The sequence below is a fragment of the Magallana gigas genome, chromosome 6, assembly GCF_963853765.1.
Source record: "Magallana gigas chromosome 6, xbMagGiga1.1, whole genome shotgun sequence".
Lineage (NCBI taxonomy): Eukaryota > Metazoa > Mollusca > Bivalvia > Ostreida > Ostreidae > Magallana > Magallana gigas.
In genome coordinates, this window is record NC_088858.1 from 1,338,440 (window position 1) to 1,358,118 (window position 19,679).

The window sequence follows — 19,679 nt, forward strand, 5'->3', positions numbered from 1 at the left end:
TCGATCAAGTGTCGTCTGTCTCTTTGAAAATATCCTAAAAAATAGCTCCCCGAAATATACTGTTTTGTTTACTTAAAAGCATTCTGTTCTTGAAATTACATAATTTATCTGTTTCTCAAAAGTTTTACTTTGATTCTCGCGAGATGGTATCCAGTCTAGTGAGATCGTCCGACATTGAGGAATTGCATTGTGGGTCGAAATTTACTGACGCCGAAAAGGGTGCAAAACACAGTTTTATATGTAACGTTATAAGGACGTTTTCAGATGAGGGGCAAGCAAAACTGACCCCTATAAAAATAAATTGTTAAAATATGTTACATATATATTTATACATCAATAGAAAGATAAAATCGTGAATTTTGTAAATATTTAAAAATAATGCACATGTAACTTAATGCTAGAATTTATTTGGCACTCAAAACATGCGGAAAATGGACAAAAGGATGCCTCTAAATGCAGTACACCCATGCATTTTAGGCTCCCCCTAAAAGCAGAATGCAACCAAACCAGCCAGTTTTATTTCCGTACATTTTCAAGAACAAGTCCTTAGGCATCATTTCATAGTATTTTCAGGGTACATTCGCCAGCTTTTTAAAGAGCTATGTTACCCGCTAAAAAATTCATGAAATTCTGCATGTGTAAAATCGGGATGTTTTTGGAGTTACCGCCCTTTATTTTAGAGTCTCACAAAATTAATTTTTAAAATTTTTCTACATACTTTTTTCATGTATTCGAAAGATAATTCACTATATTATGTAACTGAGAGTTTAAAAATTTGATTTTCATGTATACCGCATAAAAATAGCAGGAAAATCCCTACCCATCATGCTTTTCCCCAGAGAAAAACCCCCTGGATTTTATACGAAACTGTGTTTAGCTACCTTAAAGGAAATAAAATATTTTTGTATGCCACTTTTTAATGCTTTGATGCAAAGAGGAGAATATTACAAACATTTTGGTGTACGCAAAGTTGAATTTAGTGAAAAAATGGCCGAGATATTGTCATTTAAGTAGGATGTGTCAAATACAAAGATAGACCTTTCGAACACGACTGTGCAGTTCAAAGTTCAAAACTGACTTTCCACTTACTAATTCTACTTTGTTTAATGAATTGAACATAACCAATGGTACTGCGCATTTGATACTGATGACAAACACATTTTTAAAAAAAAATAATTACACCCCCCCCCCCCCCGTCTAAAACAATTTCGGATACTTTACACAATTGTCTATTTGAATTATGCACACATGTGTAATCATTTCATATGAAATTTTGTTGAATTAATAGAGCGGCTCAAAAGTCCATAACCGGATACTCATTTTAACACATAATTAAATACACATACACATAAACTAAGTGTATCATATTCTCTCTATTCTATTATTGGAACTAAAAGTTATGAACTCATGATCGGAGCGGCTTTGTTGACATGACGTCACACTTAAAAATGTCACAATGCTAATGCATCACAATGTAAAACAACACGTCACAATACACAATCGTATACCCAACGTCATAAAGTGAGAAATGAAACATGCACAAAGCATGTTTTACATTTATTTAATGCTTGAGGGTCAAACTAAAACTCTACTGACTGAACAAAAATGCTAACGCAGCAATTTTGTAAGATAAAAACAGATCAACGTTATATTATGTGTTCCCTTAAGGGTGCAAAACACAGTTTTATATGTAACGTTATAAGGACGTTTTCAGATGAGGGGCAAGCAAAACTGACCCCTATAAAAATAAATTGTTAAAATATGTTACATATATATTTATACATCAATAGAAAGATAAAATCGTGAATTTTGTAAATATTTAAAAATAATGCACATGTAACTTAATGCTAGAATTTATTTGGCACTCAAAACATGCGTAAAATGGACAAAAGGATGCCTCTAAATGCAGTACACCCATGCATTTTAGGCTCCCCCTAAAAGCAGAATGCAACCAAACCAGCCAGTTTTATTTCTGTACATTTTCAAGAACAAGTCCTTAGGCATCATTTCATAGTATTTTCAGGGTACATTCGCCAGCTTTTTAAAGAGCTATGTTACCCGCTAAAAAATTCATGAAATTCTGCATGTGTAAAATCGGGATGTTTTTGGAGTTACCGCCCTTTATTTTAGAGTCTCACAAAATTAATTTTTAAAATTTTTCTACATACTTTTTTCATGTATTCGAAAGATAATTCACTATATTATGTAACTGAGAGTTTAAAAATTTGATTTTCATGTATACCGCATAAAAATAGCAGGAAAATCCCTACCCATCATGCTTTTCCCCAGAGAAAAACCCCCTGGATTTTATACGAAACTGTGTTTAGCTACCAAAATTCTGTCGGATCAATGTGTAAGAAATCCATTGTGACGTCACTCAAAAGGACGATAACTCCGTTAGTCTTATGTAATTGCGTTGTGTCGGCAGTATATTTACAATGCATGATGTACATAGTCTTTTATCTTGTTCTCGTGAGAGTGTGAAATGGGAAACCATAATTACAGAGAGCTACTGTGACGATTAAAACAAGGCATTACTGGTCCGATTTACTGACGCCAAAACAATCCGTTTAATGAATGTGCAAATAGTCCGAATTTTCTATTCACACACGCCTTGCCGGTAGAGCTCGCTTCGAGCGGGCGCTGCGTGCCGGCGAGCTGCGCTCGCTATAATACTTTATTGTTTTATATATTATGATATTGTATTATGTGATCAAATACAATAACGTATAACCAATACAATGTCATATCATACGTTACAATATCATAACTCATCATTGTTTATTATGGTATTTTATTGTATTATATGATATATGTTGTAAATATGATAGGATGCTATATTTAATTTTATATTATTGTATTGATTAACATATGAACACATGATTATCATACAATTTTTTAACAGATGATATACGATATTGTGTCAAAACAGAATCCATGAATATCCAAGATCATAAAGTATGATTTTCATTTAATAGCGAGCGCAGCTCGCCGGCGCACAGCGCCGGCGCGAAGCGAGCTCTACCGACAAGGCGTGTGTGAATAGAAAATTCGGACTAGATGCACATTCATTCAACGGATTTTTTTGGCGTCAGTAAATCGGACCAGTAATGCCTTGTTTTAATCGTCCCAGTAATTCCCTGTAAGTATGGTTTCCCATTTCACACTCTCACGAGAACAAGATAAAAGACTATGTACATCATGCATTGTAAATAAAATAATTCCATTACAAAAGACTAACAGAGTTGTCGTTCCCTCGAGTGACGTCACAATAGATTTCTTGCACGTCCCACAGAATTTTTCGGCGTCAGTAAATTTCGACCCACAATGCAATTTATCAATGTCGGACGATCTCACTAGACTTGATTCCTTCTCGCGAGAATCAAAGTAAAACTTTTGAGAAACAGATAAATTGTGTAATTTCAAGAATATCATGCTTTTTAAGTAAAAAAAACAGCATATTTCACTTAGGTTTTTTCAGGGTTTTTTTCAAAGAGACTGACGACACTTGACCGACGTGAACTTTGACGTCACAATCAGGGGAAATTACTCTAAGTAGTTATTGTAAATCTGCTGAATTATGAATACCAAAATCTTGCAAACCTAACGAATGGGGACATCTTTTTTTTAAAATAGGAAACAGTTGTAAGTTACTCTCATTTGGATGAATGCTCACATTTATTTTATTCACTATATATTTACAGTAATTTATTTCCAGGAACGTTTTTTTTAAAAGGGGGCGCGGCAGCATCATTCAAAAAATATTTACAAGCAAAATGAAAAAGAAATTCTCAAAATCAGGGAAATTCTAATCCGGGTGAGGAATGGTGAGTGCGTAGTATGCATTTAGCTCTTTAACTACTCAATGGTATCTTTATTTTCACATTTATTACATCCTCCCGGGGGGGGGGGGTCCAAAACCGTTTTTCTTATATGATCAGCAAATTTTTTTTATACGTAAATTATATTTTTTTTAAACGGGGGGGGGGGGGGGGCTCTTTGATAAGTCAATGTTTTCTATGTAAGTTTAAGAAAAATGTCTGCTGCAAGAAAAGAAACTGCAATAAACATTATGGTAAAAATGTTATTATTCAACAACACTGTATCTGAGATAAATTCTATTTAATTAAATAAACAATCTTATAAATTATGAATAATGAAAATTTACTAGAAAAAATAGGCATGTTTATATTTTATTTTGCATTCAAATTCATTTACGTTACGTTGATACTTTTATTTTTATTGATTTATCATAATTAATTATTTGATCATATGCTGCGCTCGCCCTAACGGTCGCAGCGTAAAACATATTATGATAAAGGTAATCTCATAAGGTGAAGTCTCAGAAGGGTGATGTCTCGTCTCGGTGAGCTTTGTAATCTGTGATTACCTATGTTTGATTAATAAATTTGCCCACAGTTTCTTCTTTCCCTCATAACAAAATTATTTTGTGATGCTCATAATAATATCATAACTAATAAAATGCTTAACAATTCTCTCTAACCTCTGTCAGCCATTGATGAGGCCTGTTGTACAACCTTCATTGAGTCCTCTCCCAAGATTGTTTTCAAATATCTGTGAAGCTCTAGGAACAAATATATTTAAGTCATATTTGATCTGCTGATGTTATAACTAATGTAGTATGGTCATTTTTATGATGTTTGATATTCATTTGTTAATATTGACATATTTATTAGACGACTGATATTCCACTATCATTCAATTCACAATTTTGTTTAATGTCTTTACATTCCATCATCATTATGATTTTTTATAATAAGATGGTAAGTATCAAAATTTGATGAGAAAATTGATATTTTCTATAGTTATTTGTCTCTTCTTTGAAACTAAATGCAATGACTGATATTCCATGATAATAATATTATAAAAAATTCCATCACACCACATCACATCTCATGGGAGATTTTCTAGTTTGACATCTTATATAAAATTTTCAATCTTTTGTCCTAGTATAAAAATCAAGTTTCTAAAATATACATAGTAAAATTACCAAAACATGTGCCTCAACCCCCCCCCCCCCCCCCGCACGTTTATTATTATTAACCCTTATTTCTGTGTAATACCCTTTACTTCATTTTTTTTTTAATTTGTAATTAAATATACATGTATTTGAGATTTGAGATATAGACATTAAAATATGATCATACCATACATTTCAGGTTCCACATATACTTTACACCTCTCCATTCTGTTTTCAGTTCTAAAAAAAACCCATAAATTTTAATAAGTTGTCTGATTGAGGTTGTTCTGACAAATTCATTGTAATTCTATTTTCAGAATCATCTCGGTACCTCCTTTCATGAATTGCGTTGAACAAGTGTGAAAAGTCTAGAGGCTGTGACCTTTGTTTGACCTTGGCCTCTGGGTGAGGTTTCTTCACTTTGGACTGTACAAAGCTCACTAAATCACTTATTTCTTCATCACCAGAAAGATTTTCACTGAATTCCTTAAAAAAATAGATGTAATACTAAACAACTCATGCAATGCAAATACTATATCTTTTCATCATAAAATCTATAAAATTTGGGGAGTTTGTCTGAAAAACAAAGGATGTTGCATCTGTTTGGAAATACTGAATACTTAAAATAGATGTCATCTTAGATTTGTTATTTTGTTTATTAAAAAATTAAATTTTTGAACATGTATGAATGTAATAATTGGTTATCAATGTATTTCTTTTTTCAATTTTACTATTAAAAGATAACAGCCAAAATATATAAAAGCCTTATATGAGAAAATTTAGTGATTACAAATTTTTGCAGTGAATATGATGAATTGTCAGCTTGGATGACTATCTATGATTGACAAGGAAAATAGCACAATTTTGTATCAATTGTACATGTAGTGTGTTTTACTTCTCCAAACCCTTATTGTTACATGAACATAAACTCTGAAAATTTTCATTTAAAATTTTTTCTGGAAGTAACAGTTTATTGTTTCAATTTAAAAAATTCTCATCTTAATCTTTTATTCTTTCACACTATTTCAGTCTATCTAAAACATGTATAAACACAAAATGAAAACATAATAACTTACTGAATGTGACCCTTTTGATGCACTGTAAAAGTAATGTTCAAATGGTATTCTTCTTCTACGCTTTTTTCCCTCAATTGGCTTTATTGTTAAAGCTCGAGAGGTTTGTTTTCTATCTGGAATGAATGGTTCTTCATAGAAGAATTCTGAAGATATTGGCATATACATTGAACGTCTTACTTGCAATTTTGATTCATCAGAACTTTGTCCAGACCCACTAAGAGTATCTGGTTCAGGTGGTACTGTTTCTTTCCCAGCCTCAAGTTTAGTAGAAATATTCTTAATAATTCTCTGCTCCATTTCTGGCAGCACGTCTTTCATGGCATCACGTAAAATCTGGGCCTGCTCCTGGCGGAATAGATCCAGCTCCTCTGTAATGGTCTGCTTAACCTGCAGACTAATCTGGCGGGTAAACTGGTCCTGTGTCAACATCTCTCCAGAATGACCACTAGCCAAATTGCTAGGCTCTTCATATTAAAAGTGCAACAAGAATGTACAAAGTAAAGGTTTGAACATACTGAATTTAGATTCCTTATCTAATGCGAGTGCTTCATTCCGCAATCCCGCTATTTTTTTTTTATCAAATTGCCAGTATATAATATTGTGAATGAGCAACTTTTATCCTACTAACCTCTTAGAGTTCTCAATGCTCAGAAAATAAAAGCAAAATCTAAAAATCTGCGAGAGGTGCTTCTTGCAATTTTATGCTGATATTAATTCCTCACATTTAATTAGGAATCTACAGTAGTAAATCAAATGGTTAATAATAAACAATCCACATAACTTACCAGCTAAATTCTCAGGAAAATTTGTTTTTTCCTGCTCTCTACAATATACATCAATTATAATAAATAAACTGCATATACTAATAGTATACGTGTAATTAACAAGCTTAATATACATCTGCACAAAAATATCAAATTGGGATTACAGCCTACTCCGGATATATTGAACTTCAGGGAGCCATGCAAATTATTTCGATATATCCATAATTCAACAACAGCGAAATCGACTGACGTGAAGCAGCCATTTTAAAAAAGTTCAATCTTGATCTAAAATATAGAAAAACAAACCCAAACAAATTATTTGGTCATCGTTTATCTATTACTGTAAACAGATTACAAAGAATATTAGTACTTAAAAGTTTAATTTAAATATTAGTAAGTTTGTAAGTTTCATTTTTACAATCTTTAACCTCATCAAAATGTCCGATCGCATTTTTTTTTACGTTTGAAAGAAAAATCATCAGACTCAAACACTTCAATCACTGCTAAACACTGCTTGTTTATCATCGTAAGCGTACTACGGTTAATCTCAAAATCCTTAGCTATTTTGAATTAAGGCTTAATTCGTTCCTAATTATTCATAAATATTTTCCAAATATACGGTTTATCTTTTCTGTGGGGTTTCCATGTATTTATTACATATAGCCTCAATATGTCCGTATACGTAAAAACAAAGAATTCAACTGTGAACTAGAAAACTGACCAGTCGGGAAGGGCCCCGCTACGACAATTAATATAGAGAAGTGAAAAAAAAACTTTGAATTCCATCCTATTTATATTAACAATGATGAAAAATAAATGCCTGGCATAAGATGTAAAGAACTGCAATATATAGGATCTCATGATTTGTAGTTGGATATGATTTTCATCCAACAATTTAAGTGTTTTTTCTTGAGCCTTAGTGAGGGGATAAAACACACAAGTTGGATATAAGGGTGCAGCTCATGGAATGAGAGTTTAATTTGATTACATTTAAAACAAAAAATATGAAAATTATAAGTAACAACTGTATTTTTAAAATTTCAAGATAATTCCCGATTGTCCAAAAACTCTAAATAGTAACCTTGTATCTGCATAAAAGGGATAACCTCATGTCTTATAAAAAAAACTAAATTAAATGTGTATTTAAAAAAGATTTAAACAGGTGTTTTATAAAATGCAAGCCTTCAGTGAATGCAAATACATTGTATCACCCAGGGTTGACCTCAATTTCAAAACAAACATCAGTTGCAGACAAAGGTGTTCATTAATCTTCATATGACAGATAGAGATAAACCTCTAAATTTTCTGTAGCAGGCAAGATAATTAATCCCAGGGGATAAATTGTTCTGCTCTCTCATTCTTTTCTTCTAAATTTACAATAAGATTTTTTTTTCAGAAATTACAGAATGGGGTTATTATCTGATTACCTGTTAAAATTAACAGCATTAAGGCAGAAAAAAATAAAATAAATAATTAAAAAATAAAATAGTGAAAAAGGATATCTTAGTATATATCTTGATTTTAGAATTCAATAAAATTATCATAAATCATTGTGTACGGTATTTTAACAAAAATAAAGTATGAATATTATATTTAAATCCATATTTCAAAGAATGTACACAATACTACACATAATTCAAAATTCAAAACAAAGTTCATTTGCAGACAAAGGCAGTGCAGTAATTATAAATCTCAATGTGACAGATAAAGATAAAGCTTACGATTTTCTTCCTGTGGAAGGTTAATCAATCCCAAAGGACAAATATTGCACAGCCTTCCAAGTATACAATGGTAACATTGTCAGCTGTTATCTCTCTTTACCCATTCATTCTTGTGCATAGTTAAGGAATCTACCCCACCACCCCAGCTCCAAACCAAAAGACATAGAGAACCAAACTTAGCATCAAAATATGTATTTCTGCCTACTGAACAACCATACCAAATTTGAACTTGATTGGGCAACCATTAAAAAAAGTTATTAGAAAAAAAATTGAAAATTTGTGGACGGAAGCGTGACAGACGGACAGACAGATGGACAGACAGAGTGATCACTATAGGGCACCTGCAAATCCTTGCGGGGCCCTAATAAATTCTATTTGTAAAAGAAGTATAAAAACATATGTGGTGAGAATTTCATACCTTTGTATATCAACCAGTTAGTCTGGCATAATTACTGTCACCAACCATGACGACAGTACTTCAATATAACCGTTATGAACACAACTCATTATTACCTCTGGGACCGATCAGTGACAATATAAGCGATATTTCAAAATAGCCGATTTCATTTTAACTGTTAATTTAATGCAAAGAATATGAGAGGCTAGAACTGGGGATTTATTTCTATTTCAAAATAAGTGGAATTTCAAAATAAGGGATTTCAATATAAGTGGAGTAATCTGTATATGACCAATTCATAACCTGCTATAGAATGTGGTATCCATTGTGTCGCCTACTTCATCATCTTCCTCCAAGACTGTCACTCTGAATCCTTCATTCACTCTGTCTGTCAACAGTAGGCCATCAAGGAACTTCTGGATTTTAGCGAGCGCCTCGGAAGATCTGCCTCTCTGAAAGTCTTCTCTGTTGCTAAAGAACAATGTAAGTTGAATGCATCCAAGTGAAATGTCAGTTAGATAACCCCTGAATTCATTCAGGAGAAAGGTCACAAGTTGCTGACACTTGTCACACTGATTGGCCATCATATCTTGGGGGATCGCTCTCTCAAGGTTAAGGAGTCTTGCTGTCAGTGAGGACGTTAGCTGGACTTTAATTTTGGTCCTCAGTTCTGTCTCATCGATCTCATTGCCTCTCCACTTCACTGTCACCAGAGAGGCGCCAATCTGTAACTCAACTTAAAGAAAACGAAAACTTGTTACTATTGAATATTAGCCTAAAGGCCAAAAGAATTAGTGCTTTGTTTCTTAGACAAAGGTGTGTCAGATACATTATATTAGTCCAGATTCATTAATCTAATGAGTTCACAGGTCCACTCCACTATCACTGAGAGTAATAACATTGAGAGGTGGATTTTAAAATCAACTCCCAAAATTTGTTTTAGGCAAGCATCCATTTATAAATCTCCAAAAGAAATCTGCTTTCATTCTTGTCAATTTTGGGGGGTTTAAAAGAAAATGATGTGTGAATGAAAAAGTATTGGAGTTTTTCCCTTATATCAATTTCAAAGGTATGTAATACTTTGACAGGTAAGTGTATTTTCAATCAGTAAGAATTGTTAAAAGTGATGGAAAGGGTAAACTGGGAGGACACTGACCTTCTAAGGTGCCCTGGGCTTTGAGTCTCTCCATTGTTTGGTCGTTGACATGCATCTCTACAATCACACAACACTGCCCTATCTGAATGTATTTCCCTTGCTCATGGACAAAGAAGTGAAGATTTGTGTCTCCTGATGATGTTTCCCCTGTCACACTAACAGGGGGAGGGAGGGAACTCTCGTCTGTCGGGAGGAGGCTGTCAGTGGTTGAACTTTGGGCCTCTGAGAAGGATAAGACAAAAAAGAAAATTACTTCTCAAAACCCTAGTGAAAATATCAGGCTGAAATAATTGGAATTTGTGATTTGAAATAAAAACATAATCATATACTTCTGAGCCATCTTCAATAACATATAATATGATATACATAATATATGATATAACCTATAATTAAAGCCCTTAAATGTGCAGTACAATTTGCTTTATAAAGTAATATGTATCCTTGTATTAGGAACCTAGGGGCTATTAAAAAAACTGAGATAACTCTTGAAGCTCGTCTGATCAATTCAAAACAATGATTTTCTTAGATTTAATTTAAAGAGTTTACAGGTTTTAAATATAGATTTTCCATATTATGATTTCAAAGCTACTGCAAAATATAAATACTCAAGTATATATTTACATTTATTTCAGTACACAGGTGTTAAACATATGAAAAAAAGAATATACAGTATCACTTTAATTAATTTGCGAAAATGCCCAACATTTGAGAAGAATTTACCTTGGAATATGTAACATTAGTAGAAAACTTCAAATCATTGAAATTTTTTTTGATCCAAGCACTAAAATTCTAATTAAATCTGATCAACTCATGCAAAAGGCGTAACTGATTCCCGAGTCAACTAAAAAAAAACAAACAAACAAACAAAAATTTAATGTCTTCAAGTGTAGCAAAAAAATATATTTTGATAAAACACAATTAACTAGAATTTAACAAATACATATCTCTGTAAACAAAAAACAGCAAATCAATGTCTACAAAAAAGCATCATAAGTTTTAGAGAAGTCTGAAATGGATATCAAAGTACTGAAGTACTGACGGGAGTTGATTTTATCGATTATCATTTATTTTAAAATCAATTTATCTTGCGTGGCAATTAGTTTCTAGTCTGTATTTAAATTACGCACTTATTATAATATGATTTTTAATTAGACTTTTCAGACAGGAATTTCGAGAAACCCCATATGAATCATGTTGTGTAATTAATATTTGGAGATAGATTTCAATTTATGTATTAATTAGTAATCGATACAATTCTAAAAATTGTATCGATCCAAACACTATTGATATTGAAGTCTAGTCTCGTTCAACCAGACGCTCGGCCATCTCCGTTAATCTCCGACAAGCAAGAGAGCCTCTCTGTTTGTCGGAGATTTACGGAAACTGTCGAGCTTTTGGTTGAACGAGACTATATTAAACTCTGGCGTAGGAATACATAAGACTTCATAAATATCTAAATTGTTGGTATCATATAAAATCTAACTATTTTCAAAGTGTTTATAGATAAGTTTCCTTGAAAAACAATGCTTCAGCATACATTACATCGAATTTTTCTATTATATTTAAGAACTAAGACTTGTAGGCGGTGATGATTTGCGCTTAGGTCCAAACACTGTTTCACTTTTTGTTTGCCAGAGTGACTGCATAGGAGAGTTGATTAAAATCAACTCCCAAAAGAGGGGTCGCAAACTACACCCATTCACAACACAAGGTAAACCCATTCACAAAAACTAAAAAAGTTTCTTGAACTACAGCATCAACATCAAATGCAAAAGTTGAACCCAGTAATGTAACTTAACTAAACGATAGATGTGGATCATCAGAAGTTCAATTGTACCTTCTGGGGATCGTACGTTGATGATAGTTGCAGTTTGGTCGGCCACAGTGACGTTGGCACCTGAGGACTCTACGGTGACACTGATGGGAGAAGGGTGCTCACTGTAATCCCCCGACACTGAAACACAAAGAGAGAGGTCAATATTAGGTTTTAGGCCTCTGACACATGACTGACAGTTCTACAGCTGTTCATCTACTGACCATTTCTAGACTATATTTTTACCGGTAATCTTCTCTAGATCAAAGTACTGACGGGAGTTGATGTTTTTGATTACCATTTATTTTAAAATCAATTAATCTTGCACGGCAATTAGTTTCTAGTTTGTATTTGAATTACGCACTTTTTATAATATGAATTTTTAGACTTTTCCGACAAGAATTTCGAGAAACCCCAAATAAATTATGTTGTGTAATATTTAAAGAGAGATTTCAACTACTTGTATGTATTAGTTATTGAAACAATTGTAAAAATTGTATGGATCCAAGCACTTTTGATATCGAACTCTAGTCTCGTTTAACTAAACGCTCGGTTGTTTCCGTTAATATCCGACAAGCAAGAGAACCCCCTCTCTGCTTGTCGCAGATTTACGGAGACAGCCGAGCGTCTGGTTGAACGAGACTATATTAACTCTGGCGTGGGAATACGTGAGACTACAAAAATATCTAAACTGTTCGTAGTTTATTAAATTTGACTATTTTCAAAGTGTTTATATAGTAGATAAGTTTCTTTGAAAAACAATGCTTCAGCATACATAACATATTATTTTCAAGAACTTAGTCTTGTCAGCGGTGATGATTTGTGCTTAGGTCCAAACACTGTTTCACTTTCGGTTTGCCAGAGTTACTGCATAGGAGAGTTGATTAAAATCAACTCCCCAAAAAAGTGATTTGATTTTAAGATATGAGAAAATATGCTAACTGTCACAAGTTTTTCTTTACTTAATAATATGGTTATGGATAAATAATTTAATTTTAAGGATTATGTCCTACACAGATATATACTGTGAAATCATCATTGTTCGTGGGGGACCAATGTTCGTGGTTTTTGTGGGTAAGGCTTGCCAACGAATTTACATCCCCAAGAAAGTATACAAGCATTTATTTCATATTTATGAAAATTATCCCAGACTTACTACCAACGAAATTACGTCCCCAAGAACCAAAACAAGAGGCCCATGGCCCACATCGCTCACCTGAGAAACAATAGGTATGATAAAATCAGCTTGATGGAGTCATAATACAAACTATCTGGACAATATACAATAATACATAATACATACTTTGTATCTACACTACCTGTGGATGCTTTCATACAAGTTTTAGCTTTCCTGGTTGATTAGTTTTTGAGAAGAAGAGTTTTAAAGATTTACTCTATATATTCCTATGTAAAACTTCGATCCCCCATTGTGGCCCCACCCTACCCCCGGGGATCATGATATTCACAACCTTGAATCTACACTACCTCATGATGCTCTCACACAAGTTTCAGCTTTCCTGGCTGATTAGTTTCTGAGAAGAAGATTTTTAAAGATTTACTCTATATATTCATATGTTAAACTTCGACCCCCCATTGTGGCCCCACCCTACCCCCGGGGGTCATGATTTTCACAACCTTGAATCTACATTATCTGAGGATGCTTCCACACAAGTGTCAGCTTTCATGGCCGATTAGTTTCTGAGAAGAAGATTTTTAAAAGATATACTCTATATATTCATATGTTAAACTTCGGCCTCCCATTGTGGCCACACCCTACCCCTGGGGGTCATGATTTTCACAATTTTGTATTTACACTACCTGGGGATGCTTCCACACAAGTTTCAGCTTTCCTGGTCTAATGGTTCATGAGAAGATTTTTGAAAATTTCTCGAAAATTTTCATAAATTCCTAATTATCTCCCTTTGCAAAAAGGCGTGGTCCTTATTTTTCACAACTTTGAATCCCCTTAGGATACGGATGCTTTGTGCCAAGTTTGGTTGAAATTGGCCAAGTGGTTCTTGAGAAGATGTTGAAAATGTGAAAAGTTTACAGACAGACGGACAGACGGACAGACAGACGGACGACCGACAAAATGTGATCAGAATAGCTCACTTGAGCTTTCAGCTCAGGTGAGCTAAAAATGATGGCTACCCATTAGGGCTGCGCAATAATACTGGTATTCCGGTGTATTGCGGTACGTGGACAAAAAATTTCGTATCGCGATACATTTTTTAATACCAGTATACCAGGTTAATTGATCGGGCTCAGAATTTTGTTACGGGCTCAGGATTCCAAAATTCTAATTTGAATTAAAATGGCTGATGCATTTGTAATAGTTCCAAACTCGAAAAGAAAGTCGGAGGTTTTTGATATTGTGACTGCTACAAAATCTCCCTAACGCCAAAACATGTTGACATGCTGATGTTCTTAATAAATAATTTGAAGTAGGCTCTGTTGTAGTTGTAATTGTTTCTCCATGCACGTTCATACAATCAGTCTAAACATTCATTTCTTATTAATAGTAACTGTAAAATCAAATTCATTTTAACGCCTAACTGCCTAATTTGCATTGTACCAAATGTACCTAATTAACTGACTATTTGGGTTTCCTGGATGATAAATCATCTAATGTTTCAAAGTTTTTTTTGTATTTAAACAGTTTATCAATATTAACATCAACAATGTTTTGTCTTTTATTTTATATAGTACTAGACTTTTACCCGTGCGTGCACGGGTTGACATTGCATGTGATATCGGGCATTTACAAAATATATACATCGAAACACAGTATATTGTTGACATTTGCATAACGAAACTTCAAGCCTACAATAATGCTATTAATTTCACTACACTCTGTTGAGTTGGAATAATCTAACTGTGTCTCAGGAAATGCCTTCATCACAGTCAAAATGCCTCCATCGTCGGAACCCACGGGTTTTCTATCCGTTACACTGCAGTGTAACGGATAGAAAACCCGTGGGTTCCGACGATGAAATGCCTCCCATATACCCGTAATGTAGCAGAAAATTGCTGAATCGCTCCAAAACGATTTTGGAGAAAATTAAGTTGCATTGAATATAACAGTCAAATTGATCAAAAAAACCATTTTGAAGCTGTAAATACATTTCCTCGAAAAGTTTAAACCTAAAATTGCAGAATCCAACATATTTCAACAACGTTTTTTACACATCTTGTTAACATTCAAAACTCTCGGGATTTGTCTTAAAGTTATCTCCTGTATTTTCTTTGATGAACATAAAACAATTTCCAATGAAAATTAACACTCATTTGTTTTATCGTTTCCAAGTTTATCCATGCTAATATGATATTGTGGAAACATAAAATAATAAAGAGCCTCTAGTGATTTAGCGTGAATGTAATGCGCATGCACAAGATTATAAAATCCAAAAAATTCAGATGATTTCCGGAATTTTTCGAGGGATTTTCGTTGATTATTAATTAAAGAAGCCTGATTGAGAAAAAATAATAACAAATTGGTAATCTTCAAGTACCAATGATGTTTAAAATATATAAAACAAAAGACAGTACTCTTCCGATTTAACGGTATTAAAGCTAAAAAAAATTCGAGTCTATTATTTTAATATAGTAGTATAGATTATAGTGTAAATGAATTATGTATATAAATCTATCAATTACAGTCTATTAACATTAAACAAAAATTCAAATTTCGATGGAAAAAATATTGCAATACATATCGCGATACATTTGAAAATATCGAAATATATCGCAATACAAAATTTCCCCCCAATACCAAGCCCTACTACCCATGAACATTGACCCCACGAATAAAAATGATTCCACAGTATATGGAATTCCAGGAAAGCTGATCCGAATTGATTTTGAAAAGGTCTTTGACTCTATGTCAAGGTCGTTTATTCATATAAAGTTTGGGGTTTTTTTTGGTTTTGGAGAATATATTATTCAGTGGATAAAATTCTAATGTTAATTTTTTTACCATCCAGCCTCCTTAAGTTTACATATCTACTCTCACTTGTGACTTCCGGTAGCTGCATTTCCTGTGGCTGGTCTATGGTCACTGTGTGTTTCCCTGCTGCCAGAGAGCCCCCTTCAGCTTTAACATTGATTGTGCTTGTTCTGAAATGGTTTTACATATACTTGTGAATTGGGAAATTTACACAATGGTTTTAATCTCACCTGGTTTGTGATTAACCATTTTTTATGAAATGTAACTTTTCATGAATGCTGTTATTTTTAAAAAGTTTATTTGTCAAATTAAAGCATTTTCCTTTATCATAAAATTAACATCATCGATCGCAAATGGCACTTTGTAACAAATCATGAAATTTTAGAATCATGAAATTTTAAAAATTTAATTTGAATTGTAATCATAGACATTTTTTTAAAATTTAAACGTTACTTGGTACTCGCTTATCACTTACCTTTGCTTATTGTCCATTTTCAAGTAGTCTTCGTGAAATCAGGTGAAGGATGGATAGGGGCACCTGTCAGAGATGAGTTATATAACCATGTAAATGTATATATTGACATGCAGTATCTTATAATATAAACAGTGGTAAAGATTTTGGTATTAATATGTCTCTAGATGCCTGAGAAGTTGTGATTGTCATTTGATTTGAACCACACTAGCTTTTTATATTGAATATAATACAAAAGAACAGGTTAGATATTTTGAAAATCTTTTTAACCATGAAAAAGACATTCATTATATCAACATCAGTTTACTTGTGAATTTGATATCTCATACCGGACAATACTGGTGTCAATAAATTTCCGACAGAGCTTGGAAAAACACCTCCATGTATTAACATTACCGCATAATAAAATTTTATACAAAATGGAGTCGCTTCCCATTAAAATAAAGATCGGCTAGACAACATTATAAGTCACTTCTGTGGTATATTTTAGGGTATATTATTTATTTTGATGAAGTCTAACTTACATCTAAACAGATCGTAAAAGGTGTTGTGTTTATAACAAGTTTTATGAAAAGGGGAGTTGCCATGGACGCCTATGTAATACATTTAAGATGTTAATTTTTCCGAGCTCTCTCGGAAAGGCCCGAGAAGTTGCGATTGATCAAATGAATAACACTAATTTAAAGTGGTTTGATTGATATATTCTTGTAGATCATGTGCAAAATAAATACCAAACAAGATGATGTGTTGATTAGACAAGGAAAATAGCAATGCAGTGTGACCGTCATGCAGACGGATTCAAACATCGTCGCTAGATAGCTCGGAAGAGAACCTGACTAATAATTCAGAGTTGCCGGGTTCAAATCCCGGTCTGGTTTGTTATTATTTCTCCCATTCAATTACATTTGGTGCAGTGACCAAACCGTGGAACTGATATGTTCAATAAAACTCTTGCCAGTGAAAACGCCTCATGGAGTATTACCAGTCCGAATACTTATGCAAGTGAGAATACATGTAGCGTGTACCACTTTAAAGGGTAGACATCTGGATGTTTGTAACACTGTGCCGGATAATAATGCCAGTGACAAGGTGGCATTGAATTGCATCTTGCATCTATGATGTCAGAGTCCGGCATTAGTTAGTTTGGTGGCATATTTCCCCCTACATGAAAGATGAATTATCTAAAATTCTACTTCTTTGTGTAAACATGCAAGACAATTAATGTATACATGCAAAATAACTATTTTGATAACCACGTTACAAATATTCGAAAATAAATCTGATTTTTATGTAGTTTTAAAAATTACTGAATAACGCCTGTATCTGACATCACAGATGCAAGATAATTGTGTCAACATGCAACATAATAATGTCAACATGCACTTATTTATGTCAACATACGAGTTAATTATGAAGACAAGCGACTTACTTAACATGCAAGTTTTTTATGCTAACATTCGAGATAATTATGTTAACATGCAAGATATTCGTGTCAAAATACAACTTATCATGTATGTTAACATAATGAATTCTCATGTTGACATAAAGAAAGTCGCATGTTGTCATACTTTTGTTGCATCTTGCATCTATGATGTAAGATACGGGCAAAAGTAAGTAATATTACTCATATAAAAATCAGATTCCGTAAATTGATTTTTAATTTGCATGTGAACATACATGTACTCATCTTGCATATATGCAGTATCATCTTGCTTGTTGACATAATTTATATTGCATGAAAGGGGCAAAAATATGCCACTAAAAGTAAGTCATTTTACCCATATAAAAATCAGATTATCTAAACAGATTTGTAACCTGCATGTCATCATAATTATCGTGCATGTCGACATAATTGAAATAATTGATAAATATGATTTTTTTTGGAATTCCTGTATGTAACTTTACTGGGTTTTCAGTTGTACTGTATCTTTTCCGTTATAACGTAAACTGAAATGTCCCGCAGGGAAAAGAGTAAATAACTGCTTTTGAGGTTGAAAGGTGATAAAAATTAAGATTTTAATACTATAACAAATAATAAAGAAACAACTACAATAAAAAACATCATATGTTTATTTTATGTATTTGCAAAGGCAAAACAAAAACCGGAAATCGAAAAACGTTTTTATACTTTTGGCGAGGGAAAATTGGCGATTTTAAACTTATTATGAATCAGAAATAATACAATCGACAAAAATTTAGATGCTTTTTGATATCTGATTAAAGGTTAGACGCGAAATAGGAAATTGGGACATCGCAAGACATGTATGTTCGTGACATATGTCCCGGACTTCTTTTACACAATACATGCAAAGAGCAGTAGCCTAGGTCACGCAAGCCGTTTGATTCCCCACTTTGTCGTAAAGCAAAGTATTCACAAACGTCTAGGTGACCTAGAATAGAAGAGAAGTGGATGTAGGCTATGCCTGTCCATTTCTCAAAAGAGAATAGCAGGTTGACATAATTTACCTTGCATGTAGGGGACGGATATAATATGCCACCATAGGTTTCATTTTAGAAAGAATAATCTTACCGTGCCCAAGCTACGTTAAACCGGGTCCGTAGGCAAGACATCTGTCATTTTTACGATAGAACATTCTATATCTATAGTTCCAGTTCGCAGCACTAAAGACGTAAAACTTTAAAGTTACCTTCTATCCTCGTGTGGTTTTCATCATCTCAATATTTTACTTATCTAATCTTGTAAACTACCTACATACCCGACGTTATTAACGGTCGCATCAAACAAGTCTATATACATCCGATCAGTTGTGAATGGATACCCATTCAACTTGTAGCAAACGTTGGCATTGGTGGTACCAATATATCGAAACCGAAAGTTGAAAGGAATTTTTTTTGAAAACATACGAAATCATTAAATTTTCACATTTCTTGTGAGGCATGCGGAATCAAATGAATATTTTTCTTATTTCTATAGCTTTATGACTTTGATAGAGAATACTGATTCAGAAGTATAAATCATCAATATTTCTACTTTCGTTACCTATTGAGTTGGTCACGGTCCAGTAGTCCGATGATTCATTAGTCCGAAGGCCAATTAATCCGAAGGTGTTTTTACTTCGAATGCATCACATGTGATTAGTTTGAGAAATCTTTTTGGAATAAGATTTTTATGTGCATCGTATGGAAAAATAAACACACTGAACGTAGGTACAGTAATGACTATTGTAACGGTACTCAACAGTGATATAGGTATCTTTCTTTAATGATTTATGAAAAGCTGCTGAACAGACTTGTTGTTTTAACAGTCATTATATATAATTTACACCTAATGATCAATTGTGGTCCAAGAGCTCAGCCCTGGGGTTTGAATGGTCTCAAATTTTACTTGATTA

The 19,679-nt window shown here is 33.3% G+C and overlaps 1 protein-coding gene across 3 annotated transcripts in view; it reads right to left on the reverse strand.

The window, feature by feature from the left end:
• LOC105334155 (uncharacterized) overlaps positions 1-19,218 on the reverse strand; it is a 36,349-nt gene extending 17,131 nt beyond the window's left edge. Inside the window, exons 1-11 of one of the 3 annotated variants that reach the window (XM_066086984.1) lie at positions 19,044-19,218; positions 16,330-16,392; positions 15,921-16,024; positions 11,933-12,049; positions 10,096-10,317; positions 9,243-9,675; positions 6,843-6,880; positions 6,058-6,521; positions 5,313-5,467; positions 5,169-5,221; positions 4,505-4,585 (exon numbers count right to left, since the gene is read on the reverse strand). In XM_066086984.1, the coding sequence (XP_065943056.1) occupies positions 4,505-4,585; positions 5,169-5,221; positions 5,313-5,467; positions 6,058-6,521; positions 6,843-6,880; positions 9,243-9,675; positions 10,096-10,317; positions 11,933-12,049; positions 15,921-16,024; positions 16,330-16,346 (1,684 nt within the window). In that variant the 5' untranslated portion in view covers positions 16,347-16,392; positions 19,044-19,218. Of the gene's footprint in view, positions 1-4,504; positions 4,586-5,168; positions 5,222-5,312; positions 5,468-6,057; positions 6,522-6,842; positions 6,881-9,242; positions 9,676-10,095; positions 10,318-11,932; positions 12,050-15,920; positions 16,025-16,329; positions 16,393-17,351; positions 17,500-18,856; positions 19,010-19,043 lie in introns of those variants that run through there. The other 2 variants (XM_066086985.1, XM_066086986.1) reach the window with 2 other exon arrangements.
• Between the last annotated feature and the right edge of the window lie 461 nt (positions 19,219-19,679).